The 15,890-nt window shown below is 28.6% G+C and overlaps 2 protein-coding genes across 2 annotated transcripts; both read right to left on the bottom strand.

The window, feature by feature from the left end:
• Positions 1–632: 632 nt before the first annotated feature.
• Positions 633–5,924, bottom strand: LOC119665793. The gene is made up of 4 exons (XM_038075040.1): positions 5,737–5,924; positions 3,942–4,114; positions 3,291–3,491; positions 633–3,206 (listed from the first exon to the last, which is right to left on the bottom strand). Exons 2-4 carry the CDS (start codon positions 4,102–4,104, stop codon positions 679–681), a joined length of 2,892 nt encoding a protein of 963 aa, XP_037930968.1. The 5' UTR covers positions 4,105–4,114; positions 5,737–5,924; the 3' UTR covers positions 633–678.
• A 4,737-nt stretch (positions 5,925–10,661) lies between these two features.
• Positions 10,662–15,872, bottom strand: LOC119665785. Its single transcript, XM_038075032.1, has 4 exons — positions 15,766–15,872; positions 13,971–14,143; positions 13,320–13,520; positions 10,662–13,235 (listed from the first exon to the last, which is right to left on the bottom strand). Exons 2-4 carry the CDS (start codon positions 14,131–14,133, stop codon positions 10,708–10,710), a joined length of 2,892 nt encoding a protein of 963 aa, XP_037930960.1. The 5' UTR covers positions 14,134–14,143; positions 15,766–15,872; the 3' UTR covers positions 10,662–10,707.
• Between the last annotated feature and the right edge of the window lie 18 nt (positions 15,873–15,890).

Here is a 15,890-nt window from a genome sequence, read left to right as displayed (position 1 = left end):
TATTTAATCTAATTTATTTCCATTCTCATCTACCTACTTAATTTATTTATTCATTTATTCACTTATTCACTTATTATACTATCTATTACTAACTATGTAATCACTTTTGTGTGTGTTTGGATGTGTCTGATTCTGTCCCATGTGTTAGCTGAAGACACATTTTGGCATACACCTGTGATAGGTGTGGCTGACTAACAACGGGTGTTGTTGGAACATTGTTACACTAAGATTTATTTATTTATTTATTTATTTATATATCTATTTATTTATATACTTATTCATTGATTTACCTATTTAATCTTTATGTCATAATTGTATATTGAAAATATGTAAACTATAATAGAAAAACATGTATTTATCTTAATACAGCTATAGAGATACAATTTTATTTTAATTTTAATTTTAATTTTAATTTTAATATACATACTTATTTATTTAGATATTTAGGATATACATAATTAATATAGTATTTTAATGATAATATATCTACACTTGGGATATATATATTATGGATATTTGCACTTGAAGATATATCGGCTATATAATTTACTTGCGCACTAAATAGTATATGTATACATTTATGAAGATTTACATTCACATAATTTTACATAATAATTTATTTACATAGAGTATTTATATATTATATATTATCATATATTTGTAATATGAATATGATGATTATTTATTGGCACGAGGTATTTTCATACCGGTATTACGGGTTTTAGTGTTATTAAGAGGTAATATTGGTCGGAAACGTTGCAAATAAGCATCCAAGCTACGTGCTATAAAGCGAGGAATCAATTCGTAGTTTTGGTTGGGGTCCCATTCCAAACCCATTGACACATATATCGTCTTATACAGTTGCATTTGTTCGGATGGTTGTAATTTAGATGAATATGGTAGTTCTACAGGATGTGTTGATATCAGGTGATTATATTTTACTGAATGTTGGTGCATTGGTGATCGTGTGTCTTTTAATACATCTTCTATTATTTCACGTGGTATGCCTTTGCCCGTGCATAAGAATCCTATATCACAAGTTTTACAAGTGGTTAATAATATCCTATGTTTTGAAGATAGATGCTTAGTTGGTCCTATTGACCGAAGTGACATATGTAATAAGGTAAATAATGTATCTGAACGACAAAATGTAGGAGATCCTACAGATAAATCTTTTAAAGATGAGCGTAAGAAGAATGAAATTTCTTCACAACTAAAAACAATACTTTTATTATATTGTTTAGGTTTAGGAGTAATGTGTGTCAAATATGGATATGAAGGTTCTGAATGTAATTCGTATGGTTTTATAAATTGTTTTAATAGATGCATACGAGCTGGGGTAGAATGCTGTATATAAGGTGAAGATATACAAGGATAACCCAATATTATGGCTTTTAATGTATGGATTATTAGTAATAAAGGATAGCTATTTTGTAACAACTGATCCACACATTCTGTAATATCTCTTTGTAGGTATTCTACGCTTGTACGATATACTATTCGTTTCAAATAGTAAGAGAGTGTGGCTTTCTTTATATGATGAGGTACGTGTGAAGTATAATGACAGGTTCTATTAGATAATTTAGGCTTTTTATAAAGAGCTAGTTTGAAGGAATCTTCTGTATGTATTATTCTATAATCTAAATAGCTTATGCAAGGATGATTATGATATAGTGGATGAGGGGTTTCCACTTCATATGTCAGTTTATAACCTATAAGTTTAGATAGGGCAGTGCAATAAGAATCTACATTTGTACGTGGAAGGTAGACTAGAACATCGTCTACATACTTCCACCAAGCATGTACACGGTAGGTGGTCATTATGGTTTTGGCATACAATTCTAACTTTGAATCTATATATATTGTTGCTAACAGTCCTGAGGCACTACCTCCTTGAGGTAAACCTTCTATTTGCTGATAAAGTTTACCATTAAAGGTAAAATAATTACCGTGAAGTAAAATAAATTGTATTGATTGTTCCAATAAAGATATTGGAATTGGACATTTTTCCAAAAACCAGGAGAGTTGCATTATATTATTTAATGTCTGTAATAAGGGTAATATTTGAGTGCTAGGATACATCTCCTTTATATCAATAGATATTAACACATAATTTGATATAGGACGTAACCCTAAGATATGACCAGTTAGATGGTTTATATTATACACATTATGTGAAGACAAACGATCTTCTATTGTATATTTCAGTAGGCATTGAACTAATTTATGGATAGGTGAGATGTACCATCCAAGGGGACTACATATTGGACGTATAGAAGCATCGTCCTTATGAGTTTTAATTGTACCATATAAATATGGTAAGGTTGGGATACCTGATAGCAATTTTTGGATTTCTTGATATATTTCCTTTGAATATAAGGTATTATTCTTCTCATATAACCTGCATAAGGGTCTAGCTACTTTTCTAAAATAACCTCCTATGCGACGAGATAATATTCCAGGGTCTTCACATACCTCTACACATGAACCTGTACCAATATAAGAGGATATCCAATTGGTCATTTTCTCTATATAATCTGAACGATACATTAATACCGTAGATTTGCACTTATCAGATTGCACGATAAGTGTATCTTTATGCTTTTTTAGATAATTTGCAGCATACTCATATAATTGTTTTAAAGATTGTTGAACTGAAGTTAAATTCTGTTCTTTTTCAATTATATTCAATACTTGAGTATAATGAGCTTCCATTTCTAATGGATTGCATAGATTAAGATTTATAAAAGAATCTAAATGGGCCTCATAATAGTTTTTCACTACATTGTAATAATCATATATTACTGGTACCCGTATAGGGCAATATTTAGGTCCGAAACTTAATATGGTTTCAACCTCAAGTGGCACATAATATGTAGTCATATTTGTAAAACCACCAGGTACTATTTTAGGATACAATTGTATATTGTATTCGGTAAGAGGCATTATGCCAGCATACAAATTAGGTTTAGGTGAATTTTTATTTGACTCAATAAAAGGTTCCAATATGTTTAGTGGAAAGTTGGAGTTGGTTGGCGGCATAGGATCATTTGCTTGGGCTTGGGCATTGTTCGTGTTTTTTGATGTAGGTAAAATAGATACTTTGTTTTTTACCACATTTGTTGAGGGTAGTATTGGAGGGTTTGTGGGTTTTGATACCTGCTCCTCTATAGTATCGAATAAGTTTGAAAGTGTAGTTGAATTATCTATAGGTAATCATAAAATTAAAGGTTTTAATAATGTCAAAGGAAATAATAATACATATTAAATATTTCTAGGTTATTACATACTTGAACTGTTGGGTTTCATTATTTGTGTCCGGCTTGTTAATTTTGTTGTAGATTCATTCAATATTCTGGATTGCACATCAATTGCGATGTTTGGTTTTTGGCGTTTAGGTGAAGGTAAAGACGTATTTGGCCTTGTGGCATTTATGGGATGATAGGAAGTTAATGTTGTATCAGGTAACTCAAACATTGATGAATCGGAATCTATATTAAATAATTGTAAATTATTTATTATTAATCATGGCAGGTTTATTTAGTTTATTTATTATAATATCTCCATCATTTATTATATAAATATACAATTATATAAATATACAATTATATAAATATTTATTATATAAATATACAATTATATAAATATACAATTATATAAATATATATTGTCAATTTTTGGTTATATAAATCTTCAGAAGGATATAAAGATAGTATACGTAAAGTATAGAAGATAATAGGAATAATATAATAATCAATGATATATGTTTTTAACGGTTATATAAAAGGGTTAATTTTTGAATTATTCCTTTGGAATTGTAACATTAGCATGCATCACAAATATTAATGCATATTTGAGATTTATAGGAGGAATATACATGAAGCGATTCAAATGAATAAATGGATATGTTAAGATATTCAATATGGTTTATTTATACTCACCATATATTGTGATTATATCATCTTCTTTATCTTCTTTATTTTGATGATGAGAGGAATCTGGTATATGCCTTTTATGAGATGATGTTTCTTGATGATTAATTAGATGACTATGTATAATTGCCTTGGATGAAGTAGGATCATTAATTTGGTTGATATCCATCATTGATTTATGTCTATAAAGACACATTATAATAGCATGAGATTTAAACATTTAAAGGAAATATTCAAGTGTATTACGTTTTTTAAGCATGAAGGATTGACACATAGATAATTGTTTAATCTTGAATTAATCAGAAATTTATTAATTATATATTACTATACACTCATTTGTAATGAGTAATTTATCATGAAATGAACTTAAATACCAAGGTTTTTAAACATTTTTATTTTATTTTATTTTATTTTATTTTATTCTATATTACATGAAATGTTGCGATCCTAGCGTTTTAGTTGCACACAATGTGCAGAAGTTTTGTTTTGTTGTTTTTTTTGGTATTTGGAAGCATACATAGTGAATTTTTACAATTTGCATTATATTTCTTTTACTTTTGCCTATTTGTATTTCGGTATCCGGAAATAACGGCGGTTACAGTATGTTCTCTTGCTTGCATACGTGTTTAACTAGGTCGGTGCCAACCAGTGTGCATATGCACATGTATCACCCCGCCCAACCTTGTTAGAGTTTGTATTTCCCAATCAAATTTAAAGTCCACTACGCATATAATAAGAAATCATAATAAGAAGTTTTGACAGCTGAGATTGTATTTTTATACATTTGTATTTTCATATATATATGCATGTAATGAGATATTTGAAGATCAATATATATATAAGGGAGATTTGATTTGAGATTTAATATAAGACATTAATAAGAGGCATTAGCAGTTATGTTTTATACATTTGTGTTTTGTACATTTGTGTTTTCTCACATAAATATAAAGATCACTATGCATACAAAAAGAGATTTTAGCATGAGCTCTTAATAGAAATTAGTAATAAGAAGTAATTACAGTTGTGTTTGTATCTTCATACGTTTGTATTTCCTCACATAAATTAAAGATCACTATGCATGTAAAAAGAGATTTTAACATGAGCTCTTGATAGATATTAGTAATAAGAAGTATTAACAGTTGTGTTTGTATTTTTCATACGTTTGTATTTTTCACATTAATTTAAGATCACTATGCATAAAAGAGATTTTAGCATGAGCTCTTAATAAGAATTAGTAATATGAAGTATTAATAGTTGTGTTTGTATTTTCATACGTTTGCATTTTCATACATATGGAAACGGAAAAGAGATAATTAAAAATCACTATGCATATATAAAAGAAATCTTAGCAAGAGATCTTATAAAAAGAGATATTAATAAGTAGTTTTAATAGTTGTGGTTTGTACTTTCATACAATTGCAATCTCATATATATATGCATGTTAAATGAGACAATAACAATTAAAAATAATAAAATATAAAAAAGAGATTTTAAAAGAGATATTAATAAGTAATTTTAACAGTTGTGTTTTGTATTCTCATACATTTGTACTCCCATGCATGTGTAGTTTCACGCATATTGCCTGATCATTATGTGGGTAATAAAGAGTCGCTGGCAGGTTCGGGCTGGGGGGGGTGTGGTTGTAATGTATTTATTGATGGTTACATACTACTTGCAAGAGATTTGATTTTGTTTGGGCTACGAATGTAATACAAGTGCAGATTCTGTGTTTGTGGGGTTCTTGATGGCAATTTGTTAGTGCTATAGTTGGAATATAGATATAAATGGAAGAAGTTATACTTACAATTGTGATGTGTATTGGTGTCTGTCTTGTGTGCTGATGTTGTGCTTGCAGTCTCTGGCTAAGTCTTGGTGCTTGAAGGTTGTATTGCTCCGGATGCGGTAGTAATTATAATATTTTTCGAATAGTAATATTTTCGAATATGATATTTGTTCCTGGTGATGATTTGGATTGCATATGCGTTGATTTTGTGCGTTCGTTTATGGTTTGTATACCAATATGTACAAGCGCGCAATTAATTTTATGAATGCGTAATTTAATGAGAATTGGTTTCGCGGTACATAATGGGATGGAAATATGATACATGAATTAGCATGCAGTGACTATGCAACATGGATTTTGTAGTAATTAAGGTTGGAACTGTGTTTGTAAATATAATGACTATGCAACATGGACTTTACATTAATAAAGGTGGAACAGTGTTTGCAAATATTTCAATCATATACATGTCTTGATTTGTAATAAAGTGAGTTGTTAGGATAATATACTAGATTTTGGTATAAGGTGGATGACAATATGTTGGCGGCGATATGCATACGTCTGGATTGTGTTATTACAGTGTTGGTTGGGGGAATGGCTATATAATAATTGGCGGTGCAAATAGCAGTGTTCGCAAAGCAAAGGGTGCAAATAGTAGTGTTCGCAAAGCAAAGAGAGATAACAATAATGGAACGTTGATGTCTCAAATCAGTTGGAAGGCAATAGTGCAATAATATAAGTGGCAAAATGATGGCAATATTTACACAATAATGGAATGTTTATATTTGAGATAAAATTGGAATTTTTCTTGATAAAAATTGATGTTTTGTGCTGATGGGATGAGGTATATGCGTGTATGCGCGGGTTTGCAGAGTTGAGTGTGTGGAAATACATGTAAGTATATTTAGTTAATTTTATATTTATTTGTATTCCCTATTTTATTTTGTTAGTTTGTTGTTCAATTGCCTTTCAATTTATATTTGTTAGTTTATTGTTCAATAGTTTTCAATCTCACTAGTTTGGTAATATATGTAAGTATATTTAGTTAATTTTAATTTTATTTTATATTTTATATTTATTTGTATTCCTTATTTTGTTAGTTGGTTGTTCAGTTGCTTTTCTATTTATACTTGTTAGTTTTGTTCAATTGTTTTCAATTCATTTGTTTGGTTTTATATTTTATTTATTTAATTTAATGATTATTTTCAATGCTTTATTATATTAGTTTGTTTTTCAATTTCAAGTGTTTAATGGTTTTATTATATTAGTCTAATTTTCAATTGTTTTCAATTTTCAAGTTTTAATGTTTTCATGTTTTTAATGCTTTTATTATATTAGTTTTTAATTTTTCTAATTGTTTTCAATTTTCAAGTTTTAATGCCTATATTATATTGGTTAGTTTTCAATGACTTTATATTGCTATATTCTCTCATGTTATATATTATAAGTAGGTATTTACCCTATAACTAGTTAGCGTATATTAACATATGAGAGGTGTACATAGGACGGGCACATGATACTTACGTCAGATTTTATGCCACTCTGAAGAGTCTGGGTAGTTCCCAGACGAAACGCGTCAGTGGAAACTAACGGTGGACTGTGACCTTTGCTCCAGTAAGAGGTAGCTATGTCCTGAACGGACGTTACTGATGATCCTTATATTATGTTTAATTTTAATTTTATGTCTATTTTATTTTATTTTTTATATTTTATTTTTATTTTTTTATTTTTTATTTTTATTTTTATTTTTTATTTTTTATTTTTATTTTTATTTTTATTTTTATTGTAATTTTATTGTATTCTTATATCTTCTCTGTCTCTTATTTAATTACTATTAATTTTGTACGTTTACATGTTATATTTCTGTACTTATACATATTTTTATATTTGTATTCCTTTGTTTATATATAGTTTTATACATTATTTATTCTTACATCTCCTCTGTCTCTAATTAATTTTATCCTTATTTTATTTTATTTTATTTTTATTTTATTTTTATTTTTATTCTTATATCTTTTATATTTCTAATTTATTTTACTCTTATATCTTCTCCGTTTCTTATTTATTATTTTAGTTCTTATATATTTGGTTATACCTTATGTGTGACATTATACAATTATAGGGGTAGGTTATGCCATCAAAAAGGATAATTTTTAATTTAGAGATAGTGTAGGACAGAGCTAAATCCCAGTGGCTAGCCATCATTGATACCGGTAGCTTGTCATTGTACATGATACTGTGGGCATGGGCATACATCTAGCTTAGCTGGATGTATGGGCATGATTGTGACAATCCTCTGGTCTGTTTGGACGACTATAGGTTTGGACACAAAAGCGTCAATATTCTTATTGTGTAAATGTTGTAATATTGAATGAAATATATTTAAATTATTTCAGATAGATGTATGATGTTTATGTGCATGTAGTTAGACATGGTCTGGTGCGATGTGATTAGTTATATATTGCATTATATACTGAGTATCTACGATATACGGTCCTAGTTAATCATGTATTTCTCTTACTATTATTATCATGATATATTAATTTATTCATATACTATAGGTTTTAAGTATCATATTATAGATGTTTATAGGTATATCGTACATTGAATGATATATAGTTATTTTAATTATTTTAATTATTTTAATTATTTTAATTATATGTATGATCTCAAATATGTTATAACCACACGAATTCGTGTGGAGATATATTATAATGTAATTGGTTATATATTACATTTTATATGTTAAGTATTTACACCATGCAGTTTTGTCTCCTTTAGCTTAGGATATAATTTTATTACTCTGGTATTGTTTGATGTCATATGCTGACATTTGAGTATATGATGTCAAATATGCTGAAGACTTAGTGGTACTGCACATGTATGTATATATATTTATATATGTATATGTGTGGGAACGTATATATCAATGTGATATATATTAAAACTACTATGTAATTGTCAATTACATACGACTTGAAATGCAATACTACATGTGTGTGTATGTGACATATATGTATAGTTTGTGCATCGAAAGATGTGTGTATGACGACCTTATTGAAATGTATTCGTAAAACCATCGAATTTGTGATTTTCAATAAGTTTCTAAAAACTCTAATATTTTGCATATTTTAACATGTGCGCTCGAATTTGCGATTTTCAGTAAGTTTCTCAAACTCTTAATATTTTGCATATTTTAACATGTGCGATCGGAAAACCATCGAATTAGTGATTTTCAGTAAATTTCAAAAACTAAAATTTTACACATTTTAACATGTACGATCGTAAAACCATCGAATTTGTGATTTTCAGTAAGTTCCTAAAAACTCTAATATTTTGCGTATTTTAACATGTGCGATCGAATTTGCGATTTTCAGTAAGTTTCTCAAAACTCTTATATTTTGCATATTTTAACATGTGCGATGGTAAAACCATCGAATTTGTGATTTTCAATAAGTTTCTCAAAACTCTAATATTTTGCATATTTTAACATGTGCGATCGTAAAACCATCGAATTTGTGATTTTCAATAAGTTTCTCAAAACTCTAATATTTTGCATATTTTAACATGTGCGATCGTATAACCATCGAATTTGTGATTTTCAGTAAGTTTCTCAAAACTCTTATATTTTGCATATTTTAACATGTACGATCGTAAAACCATCGAATTTGTGATTTTCAATAAGTTTCTCAAAACTCCTATATTTTGCATATTTTAACATGTACGATCGTAAAACCACCGAATTTGTGATTTTCAACAAGTTTCTCAAAACTCTAGTATGTTGCACATTTTAACATGTACGATCGTAAAACCATGGAATATGTGACTTTAAGCAAGTTTCTCATAACTCTTATATTTTGCATATTTTAACATGTACGATCGTAAAACCATCGAATTTGTGATTTTCAGTAGGTTTCTCAAAACTCTTATATTTTGCATATTTTAACATGTGCGATCGTAAAACCATCAAATTTGTGATTTTCAATAAGTTTCTCAAAACTATTATATTTTGCATATTTTAACATGTACGATCGTAAAACCATCGAATTTCCGATTTTCAGTAAGTTTCTCAAAACTCTTATATTTTACACATTTTAACATGTACGATCGTAAAACCACCGAATTTGTGATTTTCAACAAGTTTCTCAAAACTATTATATTTTGCATATTTTAACATGTGCGATCGTAAAACCATCGAATTTGTGATTTTCAGTAAGATTCTCAAAACTCTTATATTTTGCATATTTTAACATGTACGATCGTGAAACCATCGAATTTGTGATTTTCAATAAGTTTCTCAAAACTCTTATATTTTGCATATTTTAACATGTGCGATCGTAAAACCATCGAATTTGTGATTTTCAATAAGTTTCTCAAAACTCTTATATTTTGCATATTTTAACATGTACGATCGTAAAACCATCGAATTTGTGATTTTCAATAAGTTTCTCAAAACTCTAATATTTTGCATATTTTAACATGCGCGATCGTAAACCCATCGAATTTGTGATTTTCAATAAGTTTCTCAAAACTCTAATATTTTGCGTATTTTAACATGTGCGATCGAATTTGTGATTTTCAGTAAGTGTCTAAAAACTAATATTTTGCGTATTTTAACATGTGCGATCGAATTTGCGATTTTCAGTAAGTTTCTCAAAACTCTAATATTTTGCATATTTTAACATGCTATAGAGATACAATTTTATTTTAATTTTAATTTTAATTTTAATTTTAATATACATACTTATTTATTTAGATATTTAGGATATACATAATTAATATAGTATTTTAATGATAATATATCTACACTTGGGATATATATATTATGGATATTTGCACTTGAAGATATATCGGCTATATAATTTACTTGCGCACTAAATAGTATATGTATACATTTATGAAGATTTACATTCACATAATTTTACATAATAATTTATTTACATAGAGTATTTATATATTATATATTATCATATATTTGTAATATGAATATGATGATTATTTATTGGCACGAGGTATTTTCATACCGGTATTACGGGTTTTAGTGTTATTAAGAGGTAATATTGGTCGGAAACGTTGCAAATAAGCATCCAAGCTACGTGCTATAAAGCGAGGAATCAATTCGTAGTTTTGGTTGGGGTCCCATTCCAAACCCATTGACACATATATCGTCTTATACAGTTGCATTTGTTCGGATGGTTGTAATTTAGATGAATATGGTAGTTCTACAGGATGTGTTGATATCAGGTGATTATATTTTACTGAATGTTGGTGCATTGGTGATCGTGTGTCTTTTAATACATCTTCTATTATTTCACGTGGTATGCCTTTGCCCGTGCATAAGAATCCTATATCACAAGTTTTACAAGTGGTTAATAATATCCTATGTTTTGAAGATAGATGCTTAGTTGGTCCTATTGACCGAAGTGACATATGTAATAAGGTAAATAATGTATCTGAACGACAAAATGTAGGAGATCCTACAGATAAATCTTTTAAAGATGAGCGTAAGAAGAATGAAATTTCTTCACAACTAAAAACAATACTTTTATTATATTGTTTAGGTTTAGGAGTAATGTGTGTCAAATATGGATATGAAGGTTCTGAATGTAATTCGTATGGTTTTATAAATTGTTTTAATAGATGCATACGAGCTGGGGTAGAATGCTGTATATAAGGTGAAGATATACAAGGATAACCCAATATTATGGCTTTTAATGTATGGATTATTAGTAATAAAGGATAGCTATTTTGTAACAACTGATCCACACATTCTGTAATATCTCTTTGTAGGTATTCTACGCTTGTACGATATACTATTCGTTTCAAATAGTAAGAGAGTGTGGCTTTCTTTATATGATGAGGTACGTGTGAAGTATAATGACAGGTTCTATTAGATAATTTAGGCTTTTTATAAAGAGCTAGTTTGAAGGAATCTTCTGTATGTATTATTCTATAATCTAAATAGCTTATGCAAGGATGATTATGATATAGTGGATGAGGGGTTTCCACTTCATATGTCAGTTTATAACCTATAAGTTTAGATAGGGCAGTGCAATAAGAATCTACATTTGTACGTGGAAGGTAGACTAGAACATCGTCTACATACTTCCACCAAGCATGTACACGGTAGGTGGTCATTATGGTTTTGGCATACAATTCTAACTTTGAATCTATATATATTGTTGCTAACAGTCCTGAGGCACTACCTCCTTGAGGTAAACCTTCTATTTGCTGATAAAGTTTACCATTAAAGGTAAAATAATTACCGTGAAGTAAAATAAATTGTATTGATTGTTCCAATAAAGATATTGGAATTGGACATTTTTCCAAAAACCAGGAGAGTTGCATTATATTATTTAATGTCTGTAATAAGGGTAATATTTGAGTGCTAGGATACATCTCCTTTATATCAATAGATATTAACACATAATTTGATATAGGACGTAACCCTAAGATATGACCAGTTAGATGGTTTATATTATACACATTATGTGAAGACAAACGATCTTCTATTGTATATTTCAGTAGGCATTGAACTAATTTATGGATAGGTGAGATGTACCATCCAAGGGGACTACATATTGGACGTATAGAAGCATCGTCCTTATGAGTTTTAATTGTACCATATAAATATGGTAAGGTTGGGATACCTGATAGCAATTTTTGGATTTCTTGATATATTTCCTTTGAATATAAGGTATTATTCTTCTCATATAACCTGCATAAGGGTCTAGCTACTTTTCTAAAATAACCTCCTATGCGACGAGATAATATTCCAGGGTCTTCACATACCTCTACACATGAACCTGTACCAATATAAGAGGATATCCAATTGGTCATTTTCTCTATATAATCTGAACGATACATTAATACCGTAGATTTGCACTTATCAGATTGCACGATAAGTGTATCTTTATGCTTTTTTAGATAATTTGCAGCATACTCATATAATTGTTTTAAAGATTGTTGAACTGAAGTTAAATTCTGTTCTTTTTCAATTATATTCAATACTTGAGTATAATGAGCTTCCATTTCTAATGGATTGCATAGATTAAGATTTATAAAAGAATCTAAATGGGCCTCATAATAGTTTTTCACTACATTGTAATAATCATATATTACTGGTACCCGTATAGGGCAATATTTAGGTCCGAAACTTAATATGGTTTCAACCTCAAGTGGCACATAATATGTAGTCATATTTGTAAAACCACCAGGTACTATTTTAGGATACAATTGTATATTGTATTCGGTAAGAGGCATTATGCCAGCATACAAATTAGGTTTAGGTGAATTTTTATTTGACTCAATAAAAGGTTCCAATATGTTTAGTGGAAAGTTGGAGTTGGTTGGCGGCATAGGATCATTTGCTTGGGCTTGGGCATTGTTCGTGTTTTTTGATGTAGGTAAAATAGATACTTTGTTTTTTACCACATTTGTTGAGGGTAGTATTGGAGGGTTTGTGGGTTTTGATACCTGCTCCTCTATAGTATCGAATAAGTTTGAAAGTGTAGTTGAATTATCTATAGGTAATCATAAAATTAAAGGTTTTAATAATGTCAAAGGAAATAATAATACATATTAAATATTTCTAGGTTATTACATACTTGAACTGTTGGGTTTCATTATTTGTGTCCGGCTTGTTAATTTTGTTGTAGATTCATTCAATATTCTGGATTGCACATCAATTGCGATGTTTGGTTTTTGGCGTTTAGGTGAAGGTAAAGACGTATTTGGCCTTGTGGCATTTATGGGATGATAGGAAGTTAATGTTGTATCAGGTAACTCAAACATTGATGAATCGGAATCTATATTAAATAATTGTAAATTATTTATTATTAATCATGGCAGGTTTATTTAGTTTATTTATTATAATATCTCCATCATTTATTATATAAATATACAATTATATAAATATACAATTATATAAATATTTATTATATAAATATACAATTATATAAATATACAATTATATAAATATATATTGTCAATTTTTGGTTATATAAATCTTCAGAAGGATATAAAGATAGTATACGTAAAGTATAGAAGATAATAGGAATAATATAATAATCAATGATATATGTTTTTAACGGTTATATAAAAGGGTTAATTTTTGAATTATTCCTTTGGAATTGTAACATTAGCATGCATCACAAATATTAATGCATATTTGAGATTTATAGGAGGAATATACATGAAGCGATTCAAATGAATAAATGGATATGTTAAGATATTCAATATGGTTTATTTATACTCACCATATATTGTGATTATATCATCTTCTTTATCTTCTTTATTTTGATGATGAGAGGAATCTGGTATATGCCTTTTATGAGATGATGTTTCTTGATGATTAATTAGATGACTATGTATAATTGCCTTGGATGAAGTAGGATCATTAATTTGGTTGATATCCATCATTGATTTATGTCTATAAAGACACATTATAATAGCATGAGATTTAAACATTTAAAGGAAATATTCAAGTGTATTACGTTTTTTAAGCATGAAGGATTGACACATAGATAATTGTTTAATCTTGAATTAATCAGAAATTTATTAATTATATATTACTATACACTCATTTGTAATGAGTAATTTATCATGAAATGAACTTAAATACCAAGGTTTTTAAACATTTTTATTTTATTTTATTTTATTTTATTTTATTCTATATTACATGAAATGTTGCGATCCTAGCGTTTTAGTTGCACACAATGTGCAGAAGTTTTGTTTTGTTGTTTTTTTTGGTATTTGGAAGCATACATAGTGAATTTTTACAATTTGCATTATATTTCTTTTACTTTTGCCTATTTGTATTTCGGTATCCGGAAATAACGGCGGTTACAGTATGTTCTCTTGCTTGCATACGTGTTTAACTAGGTCGGTGCCAACCAGTGTGCATATGCACATGTATCACCCCGCCCAACCTTGTTAGAGTTTGTATTTCCCAATCAAATTTAAAGTCCACTACGCATATAATAAGAAATCATAATAAGAAGTTTTGACAGCTGAGATTGTATTTTTATACATTTGTATTTTCATATATATATGCATGTAATGAGATATTTGAAGATCAATATATATATAAGGGAGATTTGATTTGAGATTTAATATAAGACATTAATAAGAGGCATTAGCAGTTATGTTTTATACATTTGTGTTTTGTACATTTGTGTTTTCTCACATAAATATAAAGATCACTATGCATACAAAAAGAGATTTTAGCATGAGCTCTTAATAGAAATTAGTAATAAGAAGTAATTACAGTTGTGTTTGTATCTTCATACGTTTGTATTTCCTCACATAAATTAAAGATCACTATGCATGTAAAAAGAGATTTTAACATGAGCTCTTGATAGATATTAGTAATAAGAAGTATTAACAGTTGTGTTTGTATTTTTCATACGTTTGTATTTTTCACATTAATTTAAGATCACTATGCATAAAAGAGATTTTAGCATGAGCTCTTAATAAGAATTAGTAATATGAAGTATTAATAGTTGTGTTTGTATTTTCATACGTTTGCATTTTCATACATATGGAAACGGAAAAGAGATAATTAAAAATCACTATGCATATATAAAAGAAATCTTAGCAAGAGATCTTATAAAAAGAGATATTAATAAGTAGTTTTAATAGTTGTGGTTTGTACTTTCATACAATTGCAATCTCATATATATATGCATGTTAAATGAGACAATAACAATTAAAAATAATAAAATATAAAAAAGAGATTTTAAAAGAGATATTAATAAGTAATTTTAACAGTTGTGTTTTGTATTCTCATACATTTGTACTCCCATGCATGTGTAGTTTCACGCATATTGCCTGATCATTATGTGGGTAATAAAGAGTCGCTGGCAGGTTCGGGCTGGGGGGGGTGTGGTTGTAATGTATTTATTGATGGTTACATACTACTTGCAAGAGATTTGATTTTGTTTGGGCTACGAATGTAATACAAGTGCAGATTCTGTGTTTGTGGGGTTCTTGATGGCAATTTGTTAGTGCTATAGTTGGAATATAGATATAAATGGAAGAAGTTATACTTACAATTGTGATGTGTATTGGTGTCTGTCTTGTGTGCTGATGTTGTGCTTGCAGTCTCTGGCTAAGTCTTGGTGCTTGAAGGTTGTATTGCTCCGGATGCGGTAGTAATTATAATATTTTTCGAATAG

Source organism: Teleopsis dalmanni, chromosome 1 (assembly GCF_002237135.1).
Source record: "Teleopsis dalmanni isolate 2A chromosome 1, ASM223713v2, whole genome shotgun sequence".
Classification (NCBI taxonomy): domain Eukaryota; kingdom Metazoa; phylum Arthropoda; class Insecta; order Diptera; family Diopsidae; genus Teleopsis; species Teleopsis dalmanni.
This window is presented reverse-complemented; position numbering and strand designations above follow the sequence as displayed.

Bases quoted from the DNA above. Each gene is read 5' to 3' on its own strand.
- LOC119665785 (XM_038075032.1), bottom strand. From the start codon at position 14,133: ATGATGGATATCAACCAAATTAATGATCCTACTTCATCCAAGGCAATT. The intron at 13,521-13,970 runs GTGAGTATAAAT...TATTTAATATAG, and splicing joins TGATATAATCACAATATATG to ATTCCGATTCATCAATGTTT. The intron at 13,236-13,319 runs GTATGTAATAAC...GATTACCTATAG, and splicing joins AATGAAACCCAACAGTTCAA to ATAATTCAACTACACTTTCA.
- LOC119665793 (XM_038075040.1), bottom strand. From the start codon at position 4,104: ATGATGGATATCAACCAAATTAATGATCCTACTTCATCCAAGGCAATT. The intron at 3,492-3,941 runs GTGAGTATAAAT...TATTTAATATAG, and splicing joins TGATATAATCACAATATATG to ATTCCGATTCATCAATGTTT. The intron at 3,207-3,290 runs GTATGTAATAAC...GATTACCTATAG, and splicing joins AATGAAACCCAACAGTTCAA to ATAATTCAACTACACTTTCA.